At 37.7% G+C, this 22,899-nt stretch overlaps 1 protein-coding gene and 1 long non-coding RNA gene across 6 annotated transcripts in view; one reads left to right on the top strand and one right to left on the bottom strand.

Moving 5' to 3' along the window:
* The window catches only part of LOC142599434 (uncharacterized), a 209,675-nt gene that overhangs the window by 40,915 nt on the left and 145,861 nt on the right, over positions 1-22,899 (bottom strand). The gene's annotated exons all lie outside the window — the stretch shown is intronic.
* C9orf72 (C9orf72-SMCR8 complex subunit) lies at positions 5,458-22,346 on the top strand. Of its 5 annotated transcripts, none has more exons than XM_075740007.1 (11): positions 5,469-5,542; positions 6,790-6,984; positions 10,273-10,332; positions 11,238-11,333; positions 11,993-12,057; positions 14,146-14,218; positions 17,579-17,695; positions 18,426-18,661; positions 19,163-19,220; positions 19,732-19,841; positions 19,925-22,346. In XM_075740007.1, exons 2-11 carry the CDS (start codon positions 6,832-6,834, stop codon positions 20,109-20,111), a joined length of 1,155 nt encoding a protein of 384 aa, XP_075596122.1. In that variant the 5' UTR covers positions 5,469-5,542; positions 6,790-6,831; the 3' UTR covers positions 20,112-22,346. The 5 variants fall into 5 exon arrangements, with proteins under 5 accessions (XP_075596120.1, XP_075596122.1, XP_075596117.1 ...); XM_075740002.1 differs by having other exon boundaries at positions 6,790-7,275; XM_075740004.1 differs by lacking the exon at positions 5,469-5,542 and adding an exon at positions 5,577-6,122 and having other exon boundaries at positions 6,790-7,275.

Below are 22,899 nucleotides of genomic sequence, written 5' to 3'. Positions count from 1 at the left end.
GGGAGGAGGGAGAGAAATGGGGAGTGAAGTTGGGCCTGGGAAGCAGGGAGGGGTGGGGGGAGGTGCTTTAAGGTTTGGGTTTATTTCTTGTTATCCTACTCTGATTTGCTTGGTAATAAATCAGATAATTTTCTTCTAAGCTGAGCCTGTTTTTCCCGTGACAGTAACTGGTGAGTGATCTCTCCCTGCCCTTACCTCGACCCAGGAGCTTTTTGTTACATTTTCTCTCCCCTGCCCAGCTGAGAAGGGCAGTGACAGAGCGGCTTTGGGGGGCACCTGGCCTCCAGCCAGGGTCAACCCACTACGGTCCTTCAGAAACAATAAGCACTCCCTGCATCTAGCATTGCATAGTAACACTTCTGACAGCAATAAGGCAGATGCCTTTGAAATCAGTGACCTTTTTTTAAGACGAAATGACACTGGAAATAATGAAGTAGAAAATCAATGTTTTAAAAAGACTGTACTTTAATATTCTGTTAAAAGTGGAAGAAGAGAGACGTTCAAGTACAGAAAAAACATTTCTCAAAAGTTTTTGTGTCAGGGCTCATGAAAATGCTGTGTATCTATGAAAATAGCTGGGCAATGTACCGCAAAATATGTGATGTTTTAGATTTAAAACTTGAACCAACTAAAGTCTCCATTTTTTGTTTTAGTATGAAAATCTTTAGACCTAAAAAAAAAAAAAAAGAAGCAAAAGCATTATAAATTGTCTTTGATGGCTTTCCCGATGTCCCTTCTCCAATGAATAAAAGTACCAGTGTGTGAACAAAGAGTAGGGTAAAAAAGCATTCATCAGACATCACAGTTCCTGACCAGTCCTGTTCAGCCACGCCTGACAATGAAGGGAAAGCAATTCCTGAGCACAGTCTGCTCAGTGATGGCAGGTACCTGGTCTGTTTTGGTAACCACAGTCCAAGAGTGCCTTTCATGGCAGCTGGAAGGTCCACGAGAGGACTTTACACGCTGCCGCCCATGAGTAGATAAAGGCTAATGCATTCATACAGAAGATTTTAAAACACATCCCAAACCTGTGTGTCTAACAGAGTAGTACTGGGTCATTTTCATAAGTCTTCAGGGAAAGCACAACATTTCCTCTGCTTGAAACTCCTTTATGTCTTGATTGCCAGCAGCACACATGGCCATGGCAAATTGCAAGGGCTATCTACAGCTTCTGAAAACTGCATGTTACCACAGATTTTCATCAATACATCTCAGAGTCTTTCCCAACAAGAGAAGTAAAACTTAGCAGAAGAACTGAAACTGAGGAAGAAGTGGTTTACGGAACGGTCCTAACTAGAAGTGATGCTATAATTTCTCCTGCCTTTTCATTTGTAACGTACCGAAGAAAGCTTTCTGTTGAAGTTGTTTATCCAATATCTTTCAGACTTGAAAATTTCCCAACATACACATCTCCTATTTTAAAACATGGTCTTGGGTTATGACCAGTTTTATTGTTATAAAGCTTAATATGGCATGATGATTCACGCTTGTTTCTGTACAATATTATTCCCAAAGTTAGATTTGTCTGCCAAACAAAAAAGAAACTGTTTTTCAGACAGATGAGCCTGATCTGTTGTACAGCTATGTTGTAGCATCACACAAACATTAATACAAGCAGAAGGAAAGTGGTAACACTTGGGGTTGGGAAGAGAGGAGACCAGACCTCTCTTCAACAGCTGTGTGAATTTAGATTTGACTTAACTGTACCTGAACAATGCCTTTGGGTCTTAGAAAGACATCAAATACATCTAGCATAGTAGCCTGGATAAAGGAAACTAGCCTTAGCTAAGCTCTTACTGCTGTGAGAAACTTGGTTTTACAAAGCACATCTAAGATACACACAAATCACAGGACATTATCTGTTACTTCTTGAAAGTGACATGTCTATCTCCACATTGCAGCTAAACCCTACATGGATTATTGTATGTTTGCTTCAACATCATGTATTATCTTAATTAGACAGTGTCCTCCTTCAGTGGGGTTAGAATAAAATAACAGAGCTAGGTATACCTCAGTGGTGGATTCTCCTTTTCTTGAGTTTTGTAGTTTAATTATTTCTAATTAATGCTGCACAGTATGGCATGGACTCCACATTCCCGTCATTTTGCCAAGTCAAAACTATGCTGGTGCTTATTGTAACAGATTCTGTCTTCCTGTGTTTGGAAAACAACTCTGGAATCAACAAAAAACTCGGAGCTCACATGACTACTGCCTGATTGTAAATAAAACAGTATCACCTTTGGATTTTTTTTTATTGTAAACATTTCTAAGCAATGCTAGGCATCTTTAAAGACACTAAATTCGGTTTTCTATTTTTTTTTAATTTGTGGAAGCTTAAGAGGAACTGACAGTGTGATTTCAGCAGCCAAGCGTTAATTGTCTTTATTGCCTAAATCCACAGTCCATCCAACCTGTACAAAGCTGAACTGCTGTTGTGTAAAATTCAGGGGGATCTGTCCAGAGGGAGCCTGGTGTTCCCTGAGCTCCAAAGCAACTATTGTCTGAAAGCTCTTTAGCCATGTATATTCTGCCTCTCATCATCCATTTACATAGATCTTTTGTTGTAATTTTACTGTTGTCACATGGGCTGGAGGAGATATAATACTTTTCTTTAAGAGATCAAATCACCCTCTAATGATCCTTTAAAGGATCATGAGGGAAAAAAAACAAAAGTCCTGGAAGACCTCTTATGATAAAATACCTCAGTGCTCCAAAATTCTGGATTCTTAACGTCCATTTGAAAATTGTTAACTTCCACTGAGTGGCTCTAGAATTGCAGTCTGCTTTCTGTCACAGTAATTAATGGGTACCTACACTGGCATGTCAGTGCATTTAGGGATCTGTAAAGTATTAACACGATAATAACAGCAGCCTGGGATAGCACCACTTACATACAAGTGGTGGGAGGCAGCCAGAATCAATACTAGAAGTTGTGTGAAATTAAATTTATATTCACGGGTCAAGCTCAAATTTGCTTGGGCTCTAGCACTTACTAAAGCCAGTGTTTCTAAGAACAAGTTAAAACTAGGAACAAGAGGCTCCATAAACAGGACAGTGACAGTGCAAGCATACTTGACGGGTTTTAACACGTATGTGAAACTACAACCTTAAATGAGAGATACTGTGGAAAGTCCCACATTCCCGTTATAGGAATGAATCGCTGGGGATAGGGGAGTGCACGCTTTGTTTCTTCTAGAGCTAAATCTGGCTTTATGTTGCTTATATGTGCATAAAGTGTAATCTCAGTACTAATTTCTGCACCACTGCCAAGTGTTCCTGCTTCTTGCAACCTCAACCAACCTTTCCCATTTGCTGTCATTTACCTTGTGATTTAATTTTGCTGCAGTCTGATCTGGCTGGAAAACATTAATTACTATGAAATTAGCTTTCTTCAAAATTAGTTTTTTGCAGTGATGCAAACTTGCATTGGCCTGAGTACATGCATGGCTTCAGTGCAGCACAGTAGCTAGGTAATACCTTGTGTTTCCATGGCCTTTCTCAATCAGGGTGAATAGCTGCATTCCACTATATTTTGTTTCATCCCTTTCCATTTTTGCCTATGATATGCCCCCTTATTTTAAAGCATGACATCAGTCACAATGACGATTCAGGATGCCACACTAAAAACATAAATAAATAAAATAGAAATGTGTTTTTGCTTGAGCTCAGAGCCTGAGCTCATTTTCATATTCTCTGTTTAACACTCTATAATTAATTTCTTTGCAGATGTGCAGCATTAGGTTTCGTAGCCAGATATATCCTCTGCCAGGGGAAAAAAAAAAATCTGCTTACAGTGCAGCCTGTCACCACTTCTGATGTGTCCACAAAAGGCACCTGCAGAAATATTGTCAGTCTCTTCAAATCATATGCAATGGAATTGTTACTCTCTCCTCCGCCTGAAGAAAGTATGAAAAACTGAAGGAAAAAAAAAATAAATACAACAATCAGTATTGCTACAGACGGCAGAAATTTCACTCTGCCAGTAGTACCACTGTGGCAATTACAGAGACTCATCTATTACTTCAAGAAAAAAAGAAAGGATTCATAATTCAAGCTAATATTTCTTTGCATATAACATGGTGATTTGCTTTTAAACATAGAATTCTCAGAGCAGCTTCTAATGGGAAAACTGATGCAGCAATACCAAGCGTCTTATGCAAGGCTACATGACAATTTGGTGACAAAAAGATAAACCCTACTTCCCCATCCCCGAAGCCCACTTTTCCTACACCATTACTTATATAGTATCAATGCACTTTTACCGTAGAGCTTAGTGTCTACAACTACATGAGAACAAGTTTACATTCATCTTCACTGTTTAAATATAAACTAAATGAACAAAAACTGTTTGTTTTTTTTAATAAACTGCATAGATTTACATTTAGATAAGAGGTAAGTAGTAAAATTCCAGTGAATTTGATGCCTAGTCCTTGAATTCAGCAAATTAAATATCAGCAACTTTTAAAACTAGAGATTAATTCCACTGTTTCTCCAAGCTCTTGTATAATTGTTACATATATTTTGTACGGTCATTTACCTTTATTGGAGCTCTGCTTCTCAGAAGCTAAAACTACAATCCAATACACAGGCATAAGTGATTTTATGTTCAGTGTTTGTTTTAAAAATCATTAATACAACTAACCTAAAAGGTAAATTTTAGCTGGCTGAAGGCTGTATTTTTCCATGGGAGCTATCCAATTGCCCAACACCAATGGCATTTTGAGGAGGGTGATTTTTGTCTTTAAATTGGGAAAGTATGACAAAAAAAAAAAGAGAATTCACACTTCAGGTCTGTTGGGCCCTGTTAAAGACTGCTGTCTCCTCAGGGTACAGCAGAGGCGAGGGAGCCTGCAGCACGAGAGCTGTGCCCTTGCATCAGAGGGGTCTTCTTCCTTTTTAAGCTTGAAATAAATAAATGCCTCTTAAATACAAGTGACCATGGTTATTTTCACTCAGACTGGATTGCAGAAATAATAGGATGCAAAGGCACTTACCGCGTACCCATAAAACTAAACGAAGCTCAAGCTTCACCGTTTTGCACACAGTATATTTGGATACTAACCTACTTCTGTCATTATTAACTTCCTATTTTAAGCTTAAAAGCCCCTCCATAAAACGATGGACCTGGCACAACGCAGATTGTGGAGCTTCTCCTGGCCTCCTTCACAAGCAGCACCTGGCTTCCGTGCCAACCATGGAGCTGCTTGGGGCTTGTTCACTCCAGAGAGTGACCGGCCTTACGTGCGCTACTCTTCCCAACGCCCACCAGCACCGCCCTCCCCGCCACCGCGGCGGAGGGAACTACCACAGCGCCGAGGCACTCCTATGCAAGCCGCCATTTTCCCGTCACCGCCCCACAGCCGTGAAGTAACGCGGCCCCAGCGGGCACTTGGGCCGCTCGGCTCCCCGCCCGCTGGCACCGCCCGCTCCCGGGGAGGAGCTGTGCCGCGCCTGCGCGGGAGCGCTGCTGAGGCCCGCCGCGGTGTGGGCAGGCGGGGAAGGGGTTGGACGCATGCGCGGGGCGGTGGCGGCTGGCGCGCAGGTGAGGCGGGCATGGGGCGGTGGGTGAGGTTGCGCTTTTCGTCCCGGGGGCTGTCATCGTCCCCTCCTGTAGCGGAGGGAGGGAGCTGGTCCTCCTGATAGTTCGCCTCCCAGCCGCCTCGCCGGGACATAGGGTCCTTTCCAAACTTCAGACCAGACCCGGAGGGTGCGAAACGGGCCTGATCCAGGCTAGGAGCACGGTGGTTCAGCCTCCGGACGGTCGTTATGTGCCGCAGCTGCCTTGGTTGGCGGCAGCTGGCTTTGCTGGAAGGGCTGTGCTGAGAGGAAGCGTCTCGTCAGCTCATGAGCGTAAGGAGGCAGGGGCGACTGACGCTGTCTTTCGTCTTAGCCGAAAACCGTGAAGTCACATTCAGAGCCTCAGACGGCCTCGGTGTCCCTGCTGCCGTCCGGGCTGGTCACCGGCCTGGGGTTGCTCAGTCAGTTCCCAGAAGTAGCTGTAGAGAAAGGTGGTTTGCCCTCCTCCTGGACGATCATATTAGGGACACTGACAACGCAAAAAGTTCGGATACATGGAACGGAACGGTGCCAGAGATCTGGCGAGTTACAGCTGTGTCGGTGAGGTGGGTGTTACGGCTCCTTCGTACAGTAGTTCCGCGGTGCTGTCGTGTGGAGTGCCGCAGGCAGAGAGGAAAGGACAGCTGAGTTCTGGTCGTCTGAGGTTTCGTCAAAAAAAATGCATTTTAGCTTTTATAGTTTTCTGTCTTGGGTTGAGTTTGTAAATTTTTTTTATTTAATGTGTTCTTGTGACTCCAGCGTGACTTTTAGGGAAGGTGAAACTTCTTGTCTTCTGCAGCCCTATCAAAATTGGGAAGTGATACAGATGTTGGAAACTGCTAGGGAAGGTGGTTAAGGATTTGCATCTGTGCAATGTGAAGAATTTTCCATCAATACGTTCTATAAAGTGCTGAGTGTTTGTCTTTTATTGCAACATTATGATGTAAAGAATATCGTATATCAGTTTTCTTACACAAGCTGAGTGTTGTGCAGGCTCATCATACTTGTATAGTGAGTAAAGGGTATTTGTAGTGTGACTAACATTTGTAAAGTATACCACTTCATTATGTGGAAGGTATGCATATACACTTCCTTCTTCAATTAAGTCTACGATGAAATATCAGGTGTAGAAGTTACGTTGTCTCTTGAAGTCTTATTTGGAAGCAAAAGAAGAAGAGATAATAATGAATGCTGCTCTAATTTTTTTATTTTTCTATGAAAACTTTTTTTTAGGTAATGTAAGCATTTCAGTTTTACACGAGAGAGGAAGCAGGCATGTCAGCTCTTTGTCCACCACCATCTCCTGCAGTTGCTAAAACAGAGATCTCTTTGAATGGCGAGTCACCTTTATTAGCTGCCACTTTTGCTTACTGGGACAATATTCTTGGCCCTCGAGTGCGGCACATCTGGGCCCCAAAGACAGAACAGGTACTTCTCAGTGATGGTGAAATAACTTTTCTTGCTAACCACACCCTCAATGGAGAAATACTTCGTAATGCAGAAAGCGGTGCAATAGATGTGAAGTTCTTTGTCTTGGCAGAAAAAAGGGTAATCATTGTGTCATTAATTTTTGATGGAAACTGGAATGGAGACAGAAGCACATATGGACTGTCAATTATACTTCCACAAAGTGAACTTGGCTTCTACCTGCCGCTTCACAGAGTGTGCGTGGATAGGTTAACACATATTATAAGGAAAGGAAGAATATGGATGCATAAGGTAGGTTTATTGTTCATTACTAAAAACAGTTGTCCAGGTTGTCTTGAGCAAAAGCAAGAATTAAGATTCTGTGACACCTGTTATATAGCAATCCAGACACAAAAACTTAAGAGGCAGCTGGCCTCTCTACAGGTATGCAATTTTGAAGGTTAAAAGTTATCAATATGTCAGCAAATTCAAGGCTGGGGTTTTTAGTGACATGTTTTAATTTGGTAATATTATATAACCTGTACTAGGCTATCTAGGTTAGATAGGTATCCTGTACAGTTTTTCATCTCTGAATTTGATAATAAATTGTTACTTTTAACTGTGTTAATTAGTGTATTTAAACTAGATAGAATTGTAAATTTACTTTGTTTCAAGTCATTGTTTTCACTGTTAAGGCCCAGAAAAGGGAAGTGGTGCAATTAATGTTGTCATTGTTGTTACAGTTTTATTTTTCAAAAAAAAGGTATCAACAAACAGTTTGTCAGGTATTAAATTATGTAAAACTAATGGGACAACCATGAAAATACATCTACTTAAGTCCAAATACTTCTAGGAATTTCAGAAAGGAAAACATACTAAATTTTTCTGAAGAATTGGCACTCTTACGTTGGGGTACGTTATGGAGATTTCTTTATTAAGTGAAAATTGTTACATATTTTTGTTTAAAATAAATAACACGCTAATAACAAAAATTAAATTCTCTGTCGTCTTCATGGAGTACAAGTTGTCTTGGAGCAGTAGATTGCATGTCAGGTGTAATGTGTATGGTGGTACATGTTTGTCCTCGTGTTTGATAAAGTTTTTGTTCCTCTTCTGTTTTGAGACCTCTAGTCAACATACTTTAAGCTTCCTTTTTGAGTGATCTTATCTGAATTAATTAAGATTCCAGAAAAATGGCTGGCAGTGTTTTCCATCACATTGGCTTTGACACTTCTGGGGTTTATTTTGCAGAGGAAGGATAGGACATAAACCTTCATTTTCAGTATAGTAGAAACACAAATACTTAATTCCTAATCTAGTCTTCTTAAAGCCTGCTGGATGTTAGTGTTTTTGACATAAGTGAATGCTATCTCATGTTCTTGATTGCATTGCTTCTCTGTCATTTAGTGTCCTCTGTACTGACTTTTAATATGAGTGGTCAAATAAGAATTGTCCATCATTCTTAACTATACTATGTCTTATCTCTTTTTGGACAGTGATTCATACCAGTATGTTTCCACAGTAGAGACAGCCTTCAGGTGGCATTGAGAATTGCAAAAAAAAATGTTTTCTGCTAGTTTCCTCAGAAATTAGTTATGAAGTTCTTCACTCCTTTTCAGATGTTCTTGAATCAGATAGGCCAACTGGGTTAGTTGAGAGAGTGATCCATTCTGAAATAGACATTTATTGTCTTTTCTTTTTTTTTTTTATTGTTTTTGAGATCAAAGTTTTCTGCATATATCTGCAATTCTGCAGCCTTATCTAGAAGAGAGAAAACTGTTTTGCAAATGTAGATTAAAATTTAGGCATGAATAGTAGAATGATATTTAATTAAAATAAATTTTGTAGGTTGTGTTTTGAGGCAGTTCAACAACTATGGCTACAACAGAACAAAAATTTTGAAGTCCTATCTGAAATGAACTGTGTATCTCTTCTGGAATTTCTAGTGGTTGTGGTTATCAGCTCTCATTAGTACTACTGTGGTTATCAGCTCTCTTCTGTGTAGAGGTGGACAACAGTTCCAGCTAGACTTCAGAAGAGAAGAAAACTGAACTCAAGGACTAGAAGAAGCATGGGACAGTATTTACACTGGCAAAGACAGACAAGCAACTCCAAACAAGTTGTCTATATGGGATGAAAAACCTCTTTTATCAACTTCAATTTTATGTTCCCGATGTTTGTCTAATAATTTTGAGCTGTTACATTTTTGAAAAGAAGTGGCTTACACCATTTGTTCAGCCTTATCTTCATGAAGACTGACTTCTTTTAAAACGAAGGATCTTCATTGTCAAGGATGTCTTACTTCATTGGCACTGAACTCAAGGATGGAGGTGTCTCAAAGGAATCTGCCTCATTCCAGTGCTGTTTTTCACAGATGCCTCTTTTAGATGGTTAGACAAGTTTTATTACTGTTTTAGGACAAGTCACTGTAGCTTGTTCATCTGCTCAAAAAAAGTTTTATGTAAACTCTTTTCCCACTTGAAGTTGATCAACTTTGAGTAGTCCAGTCTCAGGAAACTAGTGAGTAACCAATAAAAATGCAATAAACTATCAGCATCTATGAAAAGATATCATTAGTTCTCGCAGCATTTTCCACTTCTTGCATATTGTATTGATTGTTCCAGTGATCAATGCTGAATTCTCTTTGTGAATAATAACTTGGTTCCATTGTAAGTTGCATTTTGAATGCAGTTTGCTACTCAGCTGCTGATGAGTCTGTTGTGAGAACTTTGTCCAGTCTCTTGTACATCATGTTTTATGTATTTTGAGGTTTCATGTGTCATGTACTTGTTTGTAAAACAATGTTTTGAAGACTGGTCAGTGTCTCAAGATGTAGGGGTCAAAAAAAAAAGTTCTGTTTTTTCCTACAGTCCCCAATTTTTCTCATTATGGAGATGTCATTTTTCTCTTGCTGCATCAGGAACCATCAGTTTGTACCTTACCCATTTGAAAATAAAAATCCATACATAAAGTGGAATTCTGCAGCATAATCTGATCATTTGGCATTTTCGTGATCTGTAATGAAGAAACTTAATGTTTTGTCATTGTCATTACACCCTCCCTTTCCTGCTACTCGTGCCCAAGCATGTGAGAGGTTTGGTGGGGGGCAGAGCAGGGAGCATTGATCTGTTTAAAATGACATCACTTCCTGCTAATGTCAACTCTGTAAAAGAAAAAAGACGTGAACATCAAAATTTCAATCTAAGAAGCGTGACTCTACAGGGAAGAAACTATACCATTTGACTGTTGTGTGCATACATATAAAAACAAATGCCAGAGCATTTATATTTAACTGCTTCTCTTGCTCAGGAGAGGCAAGAACATTTCCAGAAGATTGTCTTGGAAGGCACGGAGAGAATGGAGGATCAGGTAAGGGCCCTCTGGTTGATGAGTATACCACACCATCACAAAACTGTTTGACTACATCTGGTGACTGTGGAAGTTGGTGCTGCTTCTTATTTTTGGGATCCAGGAAGATACTTTGGACTGGCTGATGGCCTGCCATGCACAGGAGGCAAAATTACTGAAGATAGGATGATGGAAGCTGTCAACAAAATGAAGGAAAATGTATTTCATCACTTTATGGGTAAAGTGGAAATCTATGAAGAATATTACCTTTCAGAAAAGGAAAGTCATTTACTTGCACTTGAAGCTCTGTAAAGGTAGTAGCTTCCATAGATTCATGCTCGCCTCCTGTCGAGGATGGTTTTTCACTAGGTCATTACCTTTTTGAGTTACGGAAATGTACAGAGTCTGTCATGTTGGAATGTGGTTGGAGACCTAATGGATAAGACTGTGAAAAGAATTTGGTTTCTGAAACTGTAAATATGAAATTGTGGCTTCAGTTTCTTGTGATAGATAAACCAGATAAGTAATTTTGTATGTTAATGACTAATACGCCTGGTTTTTGTTTTCCTGTCATTGTTAAAACATCAGACTTGGACCTAAAATGCTTAACAGTAATTGCACGTAATACAGTATAATCACATTATCTCACTCCAAATACTTCTTGTCTAGGCCAATCAAACTGATTGTGAAAATGAGCACAGGACCCTGGAAATACATTTTAGACATTTTATTGAGAAGCAAAAATATGTTTCCAGTTCGTGATTGTGGATGAGCAAAGCCCAAGAAGTCTATGCATCAATTTCCGCTCATACTACACTTCCAAACAATAGAAAGTTAAAGAACTTTTACATGTAGTATTGCAAGTTCATGTTAGTAGTAACTTCTAATACTGTGCTTTTACTTCAAGCAGTTTATTTGTTGCGCAGGGCCAGAGCATCATTCCAATGCTCACAGGAGAAGTCATTCCTGTAATGGAACTCCTTTCATCTATGAAATCACACAGTGTTCCAGAAGAAATAGATGTAAGTCCTTGTGTTCTTTGCGTTCTGAATAGAAAGGTGGCTTTGGCACCCTCGTTTGGTAGTCTCTTTGGCAGACAAAACCTCACAGTTGTCAGAAATTCTTATACACTTCAGTTGTTTCATTTTAAGTTCTTTTAAGTGGTGTAGGGAATGGTTTAACATAACTGATTTAGTTCAGTAAATATAACAGTACTAGCAGTGGTTTTTATGGTCAGCACTTAGCAAAATTGACTGCATAGGAGGATGCTGTTTTTAAGAGTGGAGCGGAGAAGCTATTTGATGCAAAGGAAAATGAATGGGGAGGTAAATGGTTTTAATGTTGATACCTGTTTCAGCGTGGTTTAGTGTTCTCATGGAAGAAGTGATCTCATAGTTTAAAGTATTCTGGACAAGCTTAGAGGGGGAAAAAAAAAACCACTAGGAGGAATCTGACTTGTGACCGATGAGGAACGTTTAATAATTGAACGAGTTTCTTATTTTCAGAATGCTTTGGCTGAAGTCAGAAGGTCTTTTTAAGGTTATGCTTTTTTGGGCAGTCTTACAACTTAACTTAAATAGCTCCCAAACAGTTCCCACCCATCATTAAAAACAAAAATCAATTAATTGTAAGGTGTCGCAGATCTTTGTCTAACCTTTGTTTCTGTTTACTTGCATTTCAGATAAGTGACACAGTACTAAATGATGATGACATCGGGGACAGTTGCCATGAAGGCTTTCTCCTCAAGTATGAATTTCAGTTTTGATTTATGCTGTAGTAAAATGGTTTAAACCTGTGGATACATATATATATCTATCTGTATGTGCATGTGAACATGTATTAGATTAGTTTTCTTTATAGGAGGAGGGAGGATGACATGTATTTGGCTTTTAGAGATTTTTGACTATAAAATGCTCTAGAAGTTGCTATCTTCTTAGAAGAATGGCTCTGGGCTAATAGCTGCGTGTCTATAGTCTGTGTTGTCACAGAGTCATTTGCTTGATAATAGAATTCCTACCAAATAATTTTTCTTTGATACTTATGTTTTAAGTTTATGGGGATAGAAGTTAAAGTCTTACATTTTTATGAAATACCTAAACCCTAGGTTGTGTTCACTGCCTTAACTATGAATAACAGTCACTAATAGTATGGCATATAGAATGCTTATTATTAAATTATGCATTTCTCTTATTTGCCCTTGTTTTTAATGTATATGTGGAAGTAGAGGCACTTGAGAGCAACTTGGTCTTTTCCTGTGGGAGAGCATATTTTATAGATTTTAACTGATGTTCTGTTACCTTTTAGAACATCTCTGATGTAACTGCATTCATTTATGTAGTGCTTAGTGCCATATATTCATGCAGCATCACATACGCTCTCAATACTACAGAAATTAATTTGTTGAATTAACTAATTCTTCACAATAATATAATATTTAGTTCCATAGAGAATTTGGGAAATAATGAAGTGAATATCATGGAATGGATTATTATGAACAACTAGAGTCATTGATCCTACGAAGATGAGCTATTCTCATACCAGACAGAGATTTATGTGGCAGGTAGTAGACTGTAGGGTGTCAGTTACCTCTTCTTGCTACTACTTCTCCCTGGAAATTTTGTCCTGAAAAGAAAAGAATAACTTGGAACTCGTGGGAAGGGTCCAAATGTCTGCTTTTTAGCTTATCTGCAAAGCCTATCAGCTCATCTAGGTTCAGATTTCAAGTTTTAAATCAAGTTTTTCAAGTTGCCTGAATTTATACATATCATTGAATAAAAATTTGATTAAACTAAATAAGCTGCTATATAAATAATACCAACCTCTAAAATAAGCAGTCATGCTTTCTTAGTAATTTCTAAATGCAACTGAATGTCTATTTGTGGCCCAAAGGAAGAATTCGTAAGTATTCAGATGGCCTAAAATTTAGCAATTAGAATATACTTGATAAGATAAATAGGAGCAGGTCCACTATAAAGTCCACCTGTAGGATTTCAGAGTCTGAGTGTAGCTTTTATAGTCCTTATCAATTAGAGGCATTTATTAGAACTGGTTAATCACATAGAATGTATCCTTCATAAGATAGCATAAATGTATTTTTGTATATGCATAGATATTGGAGAAAAATTTTTAATAGCATCTAGACTTTTGAAGTTGTTGACCATGTGATGGTTTGAGAAAGCGCGGGGGGGGTGGGGGTGGGAATAACAAACCTCAACAGAAGTTGCTTAAGGATGAATTAAGAGTTGTCAAGGTTACTCTAGGTGTTTTTACTGCAGCCTCCAAACTTTCAGATCTGTGCTGCTAGCAACTCATGAGACAAGTTCACTAAGGTTCCAGCATACTTCTGTGTACTGTGAGGGACTCAAGCTTGTGACATTCTCTTGCCCGTGTAGTTACTGAGAGTAGAATAGTTCACCTGCCAAGTGTCCCAAAACTGGCTTCTGACCACAGTTTTAGAAAATAAGAACAACCGTGGAATAGATCTTCTTTCAAGATGCTTTCAAATCCTTCATTATTAATATGTCTTCTGTTACTTTAGATGTATTATTTTATACAGATTCTGTAATATGGTTAGATAGTAGCAGTAGACAGTTTTTGTTTGCTTTGTAACTGGTGTTAGGATGTTCTGAGTGACAGTCTCTTTATCCATCAGAATGCAAATGTAGATACTGTCCAACTTTTGGATTTCAGCAGTAACCTACACAGCTGTGTGAGGCCCATAGGTGTGGGCCCATATTTATACTAGGAGCACTTCATTCTTCTTGTGAAGATGATAATTGTTTTATTTGAAAAATCTGATTAAATGTATTAACCTATGTTTGTTTTTATTTGTAGTGCAATTAGTTCACACCTGCAGACCTGTGGTTGTTCTGTAGTTGTAGGAAGCAGCGCAGAAAAAGTTAATAAGGTAATGCACTTTGTAATAAACCAAACTTAAATGCTGATTATTAGGAGTGTTAGTGTGTTATTTGGAACAAGGTTTATCTGTAAACATACTTGAGGTTGAAGAAGGAAGGAATACTGTTGTCTGATTATCTTACTTCAGCTGATTGCTCTAGCAGTTGATAACTCTGCCTGAAAATTGCCTTATCATTGGTATTCTGGCAAATATAAGTAAACCAATGTATTTAATTGATACTGTATATAAATGAGTAGTAAATGAGTCTGAGCTTTTAAAATCAGGTTTGTTAGCTAAAATGTACAAATTGAAGAGGTCTAAATTGGCTTGCCCACTTCAGCTATGTCAATGGATATTGTCTGTGTACTCTTAAGAAACTAGTATCTGTGCAATTTCTCATATGCTGGGGAATAAATGTTCTTCTGCATCATGAACTGCTTGTTTTTCATGGAATCTCAAAGCTGTTGAGTCTGTAGTCACACACACATGTTGAAACAGGCAAGCTTACTAGCTAGCTTACCATTCCAACAATTCCATCATTTTTTTTTCTTCATAGCTGTGTTTGTCTTGACTTCATCTTCAGTCTGTTTAAAACTTAATTGGTAAATAAGTGTACAGTTTAATTGGTAGATCTTAAATTACATTTGACTCAGCTTTCGAGAAGAACCAGAAGGACGCAAAGTACAGACCTCTAAAATTGAGTCCTGTAACAACAAAACAGTGTGTCATACTTGCTGGAACACATCAGTAGGGATGATGCTTAGGAGCTTTCAGGTCTAGAAACAATAAGCAGCATTAGCTGTACCTCTAAATGAGGAAGAGTATATACATCATTATGGTCTATCTGGGAGGAAAAGAGGACACTTTTGGAAGCTGTCATTTCAGAACAAGAAAATAATTACATTTTTGTGGTAGAAACTTTTTTTCCCATTCTGTTATTGTTTTTAACTCTCTAGTAAGTTCGTATGAAATACTTAATTTGAACCAATATGAAACTATCACCTGCACTGCTTTTCTTCAAATATTTTGGTGTAAATGGAGAGTTTCTTGATGCTTATTTTAAGCTTGCCCAGAAAGTGAAGGAAAAAATCAAATGAGGCTGTTTTTCTTATTCAGAATTCTCTGAGTATGCTTTTTATATATAGCTTTTTGATTTTTAGCAAAGTGCTAGTTCAGACAAATTGAAAGCAATTCCTGGAAAAGATACACTTATGTTTACTGTCCATTGAAATATTTCTTAAAGTATATTTCTTTTTAGCATAGTGCAATGCATCAGCATTTTGTTCAGAGACATTTCCCTTTGACTTGCATTTAATTAGGGCATTACTCCATCCCTTCTAATAAAAGCACTGAAGTTAATTTTCAGTTAGGATATTCAGAGACAAATCATGAAGAAAAAGTTGTTTCTTTGTGAGAAAATGCATTTCTCTTTATCAATTGCCTCTCTGTATTCACGGCCAAGTCCTTTAATGAACCTCTTTGATTCAGAATATCCCTGCAACTGGGAATGAAAAGAAGGGTTTCATAAAAGTATGCAATGCTAGAGCCTTCAGATATTAGGTGCCACTGCACTTAATGAGTATAGCAATACAGCTGGGAGGGTAAGGCTCTGTGTAGTTACATAGCATTGTAAGTTTTTCATTTATACTGGGGCCTCTCAGCCATGCAGTAACAGTAGTCCCATGTCCCGAGACCATGACAAAGGTCCTACAGTCCTACTTCTAGAGAAGCAGTATATTCAGATAACTTCATTTTCTGATAGGGAATGTTTCTGTATATTGGGCTTTTCCATCTGATCATGTTTTTAATTGTGATGTACTAATTATTGAGCTCTGGTTTATTTTGTAAGACTGAAGCCTTCCTTTGTGGAAAAACTCGTTTTAATTCTCGAAGTTGATGCCTTTTTGACATATGAATGTATGTATCTGTGTGTATTGCTTCAATGTGAAATAAGAGCAGTGGGCTTCCTGAATATATTATATATTAATTGTAGACTATACATATTATATATTATGCATTTTATAGTATGTAGGGCTTCTTGCTGCAGTGAAGTATAATAGTCTTTTTAAAAAATTCAAGGCACCTTTAGTAAACCTGTGTTTTGAAATAAGCAGTTCATGATGCAGTTAATTTCTTTATAAAAATTGTGGTAGGAAAATGCATTGTTTCATGTGTATTCGCAGTGAAGGTAAAGCACCTTTGATCAAATGAACAGTAAATGCTGATACTCAAAAGTAATCATGAGCAACAGGGGAACCAGAGGAAAGAAAATTCTTGGTTCTTAGCTGAAATCAGCTAACCACAGTTATTATGTATTGTTTCAGGGATGGAAGATTTGCGCATGATTAAGGTAGCATAATAGAGGAGACATTAAAGGCTTAAGTGGTTATAAAAAGCTTAAAGTTTATAGTTCATAAAATAATTAATTACACAGCTTTAAGGTCTAAATGGTTATAAGTATGTAAAATAACCTGTCAGTAAGCTAGACACTATAGGAAAAAAACAGTCTAGAAGAATGTGAGTCTCAAGATACATCCAGGGTAAATTTCATAAATTCTACACAGGTTCTTAGCAGTGTGCTCTTTGTGTCACGGTGCAACTGTTCGGAAGTACTTGCTTTCTTTATAGCGTACTTTAGCTTTCCTCAAAGTTAAAACCCACCTATTGCATCTTGCTGAAGTGGCAAAAAGCATTAGTCAGAAACTAGGTTGTCACTGGTTTATGTACTGCATAAACACAGTGTGCAAGGATAGAGCCTTCTCAAATACCTTACAGGCACAGATAGGACACCACAGGTTAAAACTGAAAGATTAGCAGAATGGAATACAATTTTGTATTTGAAGATAATTACTTCTAGCTGTTGCAGCAAAGAAGTTTGAAAATGGATGATGAAGTACTTTTGTTGCTTTTAGTGGAGAGTTTGAGGAAATTACTGAGGAAATAAGCATGGATACTTATTTAGGAAATTGACTATGCCTGATTGGAGACAATAGCTGTTGTTTCAGCATGGAATGAACAAAATAAGAGGCTTAAAAGGCTAGACAAGTAATCAGAGTAACTCATGTTTATGTAATAGGAAGAGGTAGCAGAAGGCAAAAGTGATTTGTCCTACAGTGTTGGCTAAAAAACAAACTTTGCCAAAAATTGTTGGATTTTTTCTTCATTTGACGAGAAGTTGGAGTAGTATGGCTTACAGCTTAATAATAGCATGTCACTATTCTGTGACCTTGGTAAAGTTTTGGCTTTTCTAATAAGCATGATGAACTTTTTTGTTCATTATTTGAAATAACTAACACATTCTAGTCAGAAGTTGCACTTGATCAGTCCATCCCTTACATTTTCATATTCTTACTGTTCTATTTAATGCAGATTGTGAGAACATTGTGTCTGTTTCTTACGCCGTCAGAACGGAAGTGTTCCAGACTCTGCAGAAATGAGTCTTCTTTCAAATACGAGTCAGGACTTTTTGTTCAAGGCTTACTCAAAGTAAGTATGCTTAGGAAAGTTCTATTCTTCTGCAGAACATTCTTTGATGTATGTGTATGTGCATGCCTATGATATGATATGTATGCACATGCATATACACATTCATTTTCAAAGAAATATGTCATCTTCCCTGGATTCCTTTCTGGTGCTGTAGCTTTCCTTGTAACTATTTGCATGTTAAAATTCCAGGCAGGCTTTCATCTGACACATCTATTTCTTGAGTATTGTCCAGAATTGTTCCTATACTTTGAGGTACAATAATAGTACTCTTTTGCCTACTTGGGGCTAGAATCCCAGAAGACATTAAGTTTTTGTGTTGTACCAGAACAAAAAAAGAACGATCCATTAGTCCTACAGTTCCCACGTATTTTAAAAGGGCTGTAGCAATGGGTGCCGATGAATAGAAAAATAATGCTTCTTGCTCTATTGAGCAGTCTAAACTTACCAGACAAATGTAATACTGTAAAGTTAATGGGCTCACAAATGAGATGATGCAATACTGTAATAGGTTACCTCAGTACCTTTTTTCATTGTTATATTAAGGGAATCATCCATTATGATGGACTTTTTACTGTGCTACAACCACCAGTTCTCTCCAACTGTCTAAACAAATGGGGTTTAAAATTTAGGTGTAAAGTTGTTGGGTTTTTTTTGTTCCAATGTAGCTTTATTTCTTTAAAAAAAGTAACTAGAAGAGTAATTTTTTAATTTTTTTTTTTCACTAAAACAGGATGCAACGGGAAGCTTTGTGTTGCCCTTCCGTCAAGTAATGTATGCCCCATATCCTACTACACATATAGATGTAGATGTCAATACAGTGAAGCAGATGCCCCCTTGTCATGAACATATCTATAACCAACGACGATATATGAGATCTGAGCTGACAGCATTTTGGAGAGCTAATTCAGATGAAGAAATGTCTCAAGATCATATTATCCATACAGATGAGAGTTTCACACCTGATTTGTACGTACTCCTCTCTCACATCTCTCAAAGTTACTTCATTTGGGACAAGACAGCAAAGTAGTACAAAGTAAAATTTCTTATAAAGTACATGAGGGTTTTTTTGCTTTTAAGAAGCTCGTTCAGCTCTGGTAGTTGCATTCATTTTGGAGGAATTTACCAGTTCATCACTGGTTTTGTTGCATTAAATAGTATTGAAATTCATTTTCAGTGATACTTCTGACTATGTTAATTTTGCTGCCTGTTGTAATTAGGGGTATAACAGAGCTAAGCGTATTTGACAGGGCTTTCGTGGGTTTAGTTCATTTCATCTAAAAGTCTTGCTTTAAAATTCTATATTAGCTTTAAAAATAGGAGGATTATAATTCACTAGAATTTTGTATTAACTTTTAATTTCTGCTAGATTGTACGCTGCAATAGCCTTACTGTTTACAACTGCTGGACAGTTAGTGACCCTTCACCTTCATGGCATTGCCTCGCATTTGTTTGCTTTCTTTTCTATAGAAATGTCTTTCAAGATATCCTGCATCGAGATACATTAGTAAAAGCCTTCCTGGATCAGGTAATTGTTGCTTTTTCACAAAGAACAAGAACTGAAGTTCAGTTTAATATGAACAGATAATTTGTTGGCTTGGTAGTTCTTTTTCATAGTAGTGCTATGATTCTTGTCTGCATAACTAGAGAGAAAAATACTTGGGTTATTTGTAGTATTAGTATAATACTGAAACTCTTTCTTACATATGAAAAACAATACACATTTTCTATTGCTATGCAAGTGTCTACAGTTACAGTACTGAGAAAGATACCTGACTGCGATTAATTTCAGATCATTTTAAAAAGGTAAACAATACTTTGTCCAAACAGAATTGTAGAACAACTTAATTTATTGCATCTGAGCAGCTAGAAAACTAGGAAAGAATGTTGAGTATATCTACAAATCTGCTGTTAATGTGCCTGCTTTGCTATAATTAAGGATACGTTACGTGTGTATGCAATGTTTCTTTATATTCCACATTCTTAAAATGTTTCTTGAATTTCCATGTCTACTTATTTTCTGCTATAATTTTTAACAGATCTTTCATCTGAAGCCTGGCTTGTCTCTAAGGAGTACCTTCCTTGCACAATTTCTGCTAGTCCTTCACAGAAAAGCCTTAACTTTAATAAAATACATAGAGGATGACACGTAAGTGAACAGATAATAGAAAGCAGGCTTGGAGAAACTTCCTCTGTTCTTATTTTACAGCATTCTTTTTTATTTCCTTGCAGGCAAAAGGGGAAAAAACCTTTTAAGTCACTTCGTAGCTTAAAGATAGATCTTGACTTAACAGCAGAGGGCGATCTTAACATAATAATGGCTTTGGCTGAGAAGATTAAACCGGGTCTACATTCCTTTATCTTTGGGAGGCCCTTCTACACTAGCGTACAAGAACGTGATATGCTGATGACGTTTTAAAGTTCTCCACTGCTGACGTGTAATACTGCAGTCTTGCATGGCGCAAAAAGAAATGTGTCAGTGTGACCACTGCACTTGTGACAATCATTGATTGAGGATGGAGCATTAGAAGCACAGCAACACTGCAGTCTGGCCAAAGCAGGAGTGGGTCTTGTTAGAGGCAATATCAAGTTTGCTAGACAAGCATGATTTTAATGAATCCATATGCTTTTTTAAGAGTAAAAATAAATGTTACCAGAAGTTCCTTTGCCAGATGGGCTTAGATAAATTGGAACATGTTTTGGTGTGTGATAAAGGGAACCTTGTTAATTTTCTTTCCCCAGAGACTTCCTTCAGGTGTGTGTCAGTTTTCCCCTGTTCTGCTGTGTCAGTATTTTAAGTGTTTACACAGAAAACAATGCATACTTCCTCTTTGTGGAATAGGGGCCTTCCAAGAGTTCCAAAGAGTTTTTAAAATTGTTCATTCTTATGTATGTGGTACAAATTTGAAATGTGTCTCCCCTCATCTCCCTTTTTAACAACACTGGCTCCTTCATTTAAAGCATTTAAAGGCATTTGGGATTTTTAGTATACTACAAAGTGCTACTCTTGTGTGCAAACTGTTGTCTGTTAGCAGCTTAAATAGCAGCATGTGGGAACTGGGTCAATATTTAAGCAGCTTTGTGCATGTAAGTGCCAACCAGGATACTTTGTCACAGATTGTTGGGCCGTCCTGCAGTGAAGTGTTCGAAGTGTTCAGTAATCCAGCGTAATCGAGCTCTTTCAAAACACAAAACAGAAAACTTGTGTCATTCAGCAGCAGTTGTCAGTCCTTCTGTCTGCAAACTGTGGCTGGTTTTTCCATTGTCAGTTAGAATAAGGTATTAGAGCTTCCCAAAGAACACCAAAGTGATAGCCAAACTAAAAGACAAAACACTATTTTTTTTATATTGCTATTAATATGCTTAGTAATCCTTAATTCAGAGATGAGCACAGCTATGATCTAATGTCATTAACATTTTACTAAGTGAATTCTAGTCAATAATCTTGCCAGTTGTCTTAGTTCATCTTAGCAGATCTCCAGCTTTGCTTTGCTTGTAAATGAAAACACGTTTTCTATTTGTATGCCTCAACCTTTCTTTCTCAGTAGCATATAGAGCAGTGTGGTGTCAGCTTAATCCAGATCCCTTGTTTTGAGTTTTGACATGTGGTTGGTGTGTGTAACATTAAAATCAGTGGTACATCTGTATTGTGTGTTGTTTTATTTCTTCTCTTTTTGGACAAACATAGGAATATATTTGTGTCATGTTTTAGTGTAACCTCATAACTCAGTATTCATTGTGAAAGAACTGCAGTTGTGATTGGAGAAGCCACCATTGCTGTATTGCTTAAATTGTTTATAAGACTCCTTGGTGAACAGGTTTCTGTTTTCAAGATAGCTATTTAGTGTCTCTTTCATGCAGCAAGGCGCAAAAGTTAGTCACAACTTTTCCTGAAATGTCCAATACTCGGATTTTAAGAGGAATAGTGTCCTTTGTTTAGATGTCCAGAATTCCCTTACGTTTTCTGAAAGACAAAGATTTACGATTAAATATTTAGAGACTCTAAAAGACATGGAATGGACCCCAGCTGCACACCATGTTTGTGAATGAGCATCGTCAGTGTTACCTGACTAAGTAATTGCATTTTGTGGAGCTCTTTTTCTGCTGTACATGTATGTAGGACTCTTGCAATAAGCTCAGCTCTTCATCAAAAGAACTTGTCAGTATTATGCTGACATAAGTTGCTTGTACTGAGATTGTTTGTCTTCCTAACATCATTATTTCTTTCTGTGTTTTTAATCAATTGATCCATTAGAAAACAGCCTTATTGTGCTAAGTTTTTACTCTCGTGTCTAAGGTTGTGAAAAATATTTAATGAATGCTGCTGAAACTTCTAATACAGAAATTGTGTTGAAGTCTGAAGAGTTTTAAATGTGCTAAATTAATCACTTCAGCTTGATAGGTGTCGGAAACTTAACATTGACACTAGTAACAGTAAAGCTCTGTTTACTGAAGATGCTGTTGCTTTTTGAAATTAGTAAAAGCTAGAAACTTTCTTAGTTGCTACTTTTGTTCCACAACTGTCACAAGTGCACTGTCACAAGTGCAGAATGTGTAATGAAATAAATTATTAAATGCATCTGCATGTTGTGTTGTAAATCTTGCTTAGGAAAGAAAATATTCCTATAAAATTCGTGCACAATTTTTGACTTTAATTGCTGATTTTTTTTAATAGAATTTGTGTTCTGTAGCTAATAGAATCATTATCTTTTATCCTTTGAAATAAAGAAGAACCCTTTATCCTTATTAAATTAAAAATTATGCTGAAATGGTGAATCATAGACTGTCATTGGTGAAAGTCATATGCACTTAGCTCCTCCATTTATGTCAGGTGCTGACTCATGTCAAGCTGAGACCTGTGTGACTTGCTATGCCTCTGATGCACTCAAATAAGAATTCAGCCTCTTTAAAAAGTTTTAATCCCATATATGAGAATTTAGAAATGTTTTAAGGAGTTCAATTATATCTAGCAGTCAGTGAGTACCTTTCTTCAGGATTTTAGTTCCCTGCAGTTCAAAGAACAGGGCAAGTTTATTTCTTCCATTTGGATTTGAAAGGGGTGTAGTGTTTTAGAGTTATTTTCCTGGCTGTTGATTCCTGGTCTTTGCATACCTATGAAGGTAGCACAGAAAGACATCCACTGGAATGTCTTATTTGTTAACCCTGCAGAGGATATTCCCAGTTGTGTTGGGTTTGTGTGGCAAGGT

Source organism: Balearica regulorum, chromosome Z (assembly GCF_011004875.1).
Source record: "Balearica regulorum gibbericeps isolate bBalReg1 chromosome Z, bBalReg1.pri, whole genome shotgun sequence".
Classification (NCBI taxonomy): Eukaryota; Metazoa; Chordata; class Aves; order Gruiformes; family Gruidae; genus Balearica; species Balearica regulorum.
The sequence above is the reverse complement of the archived record's forward strand: the minus strand, read 5'-3'. Positions and strand labels throughout refer to the sequence as shown.

Bases quoted from the DNA above. Each gene is read 5' to 3' on its own strand.
- C9orf72 (XM_075740002.1), top strand. From the start codon at position 6,832: ATGTCAGCTCTTTGTCCACCACCATCTCCTGCAGTTGCTAAAACAGAG. The intron at 11,334-11,992 runs GTAAGTCCTTGT...CTTGCATTTCAG, and splicing joins GTGTTCCAGAAGAAATAGAT to ATAAGTGACACAGTACTAAA. The intron at 12,058-14,145 runs GTATGAATTTCA...TTTTATTTGTAG, and splicing joins CATGAAGGCTTTCTCCTCAA to TGCAATTAGTTCACACCTGC.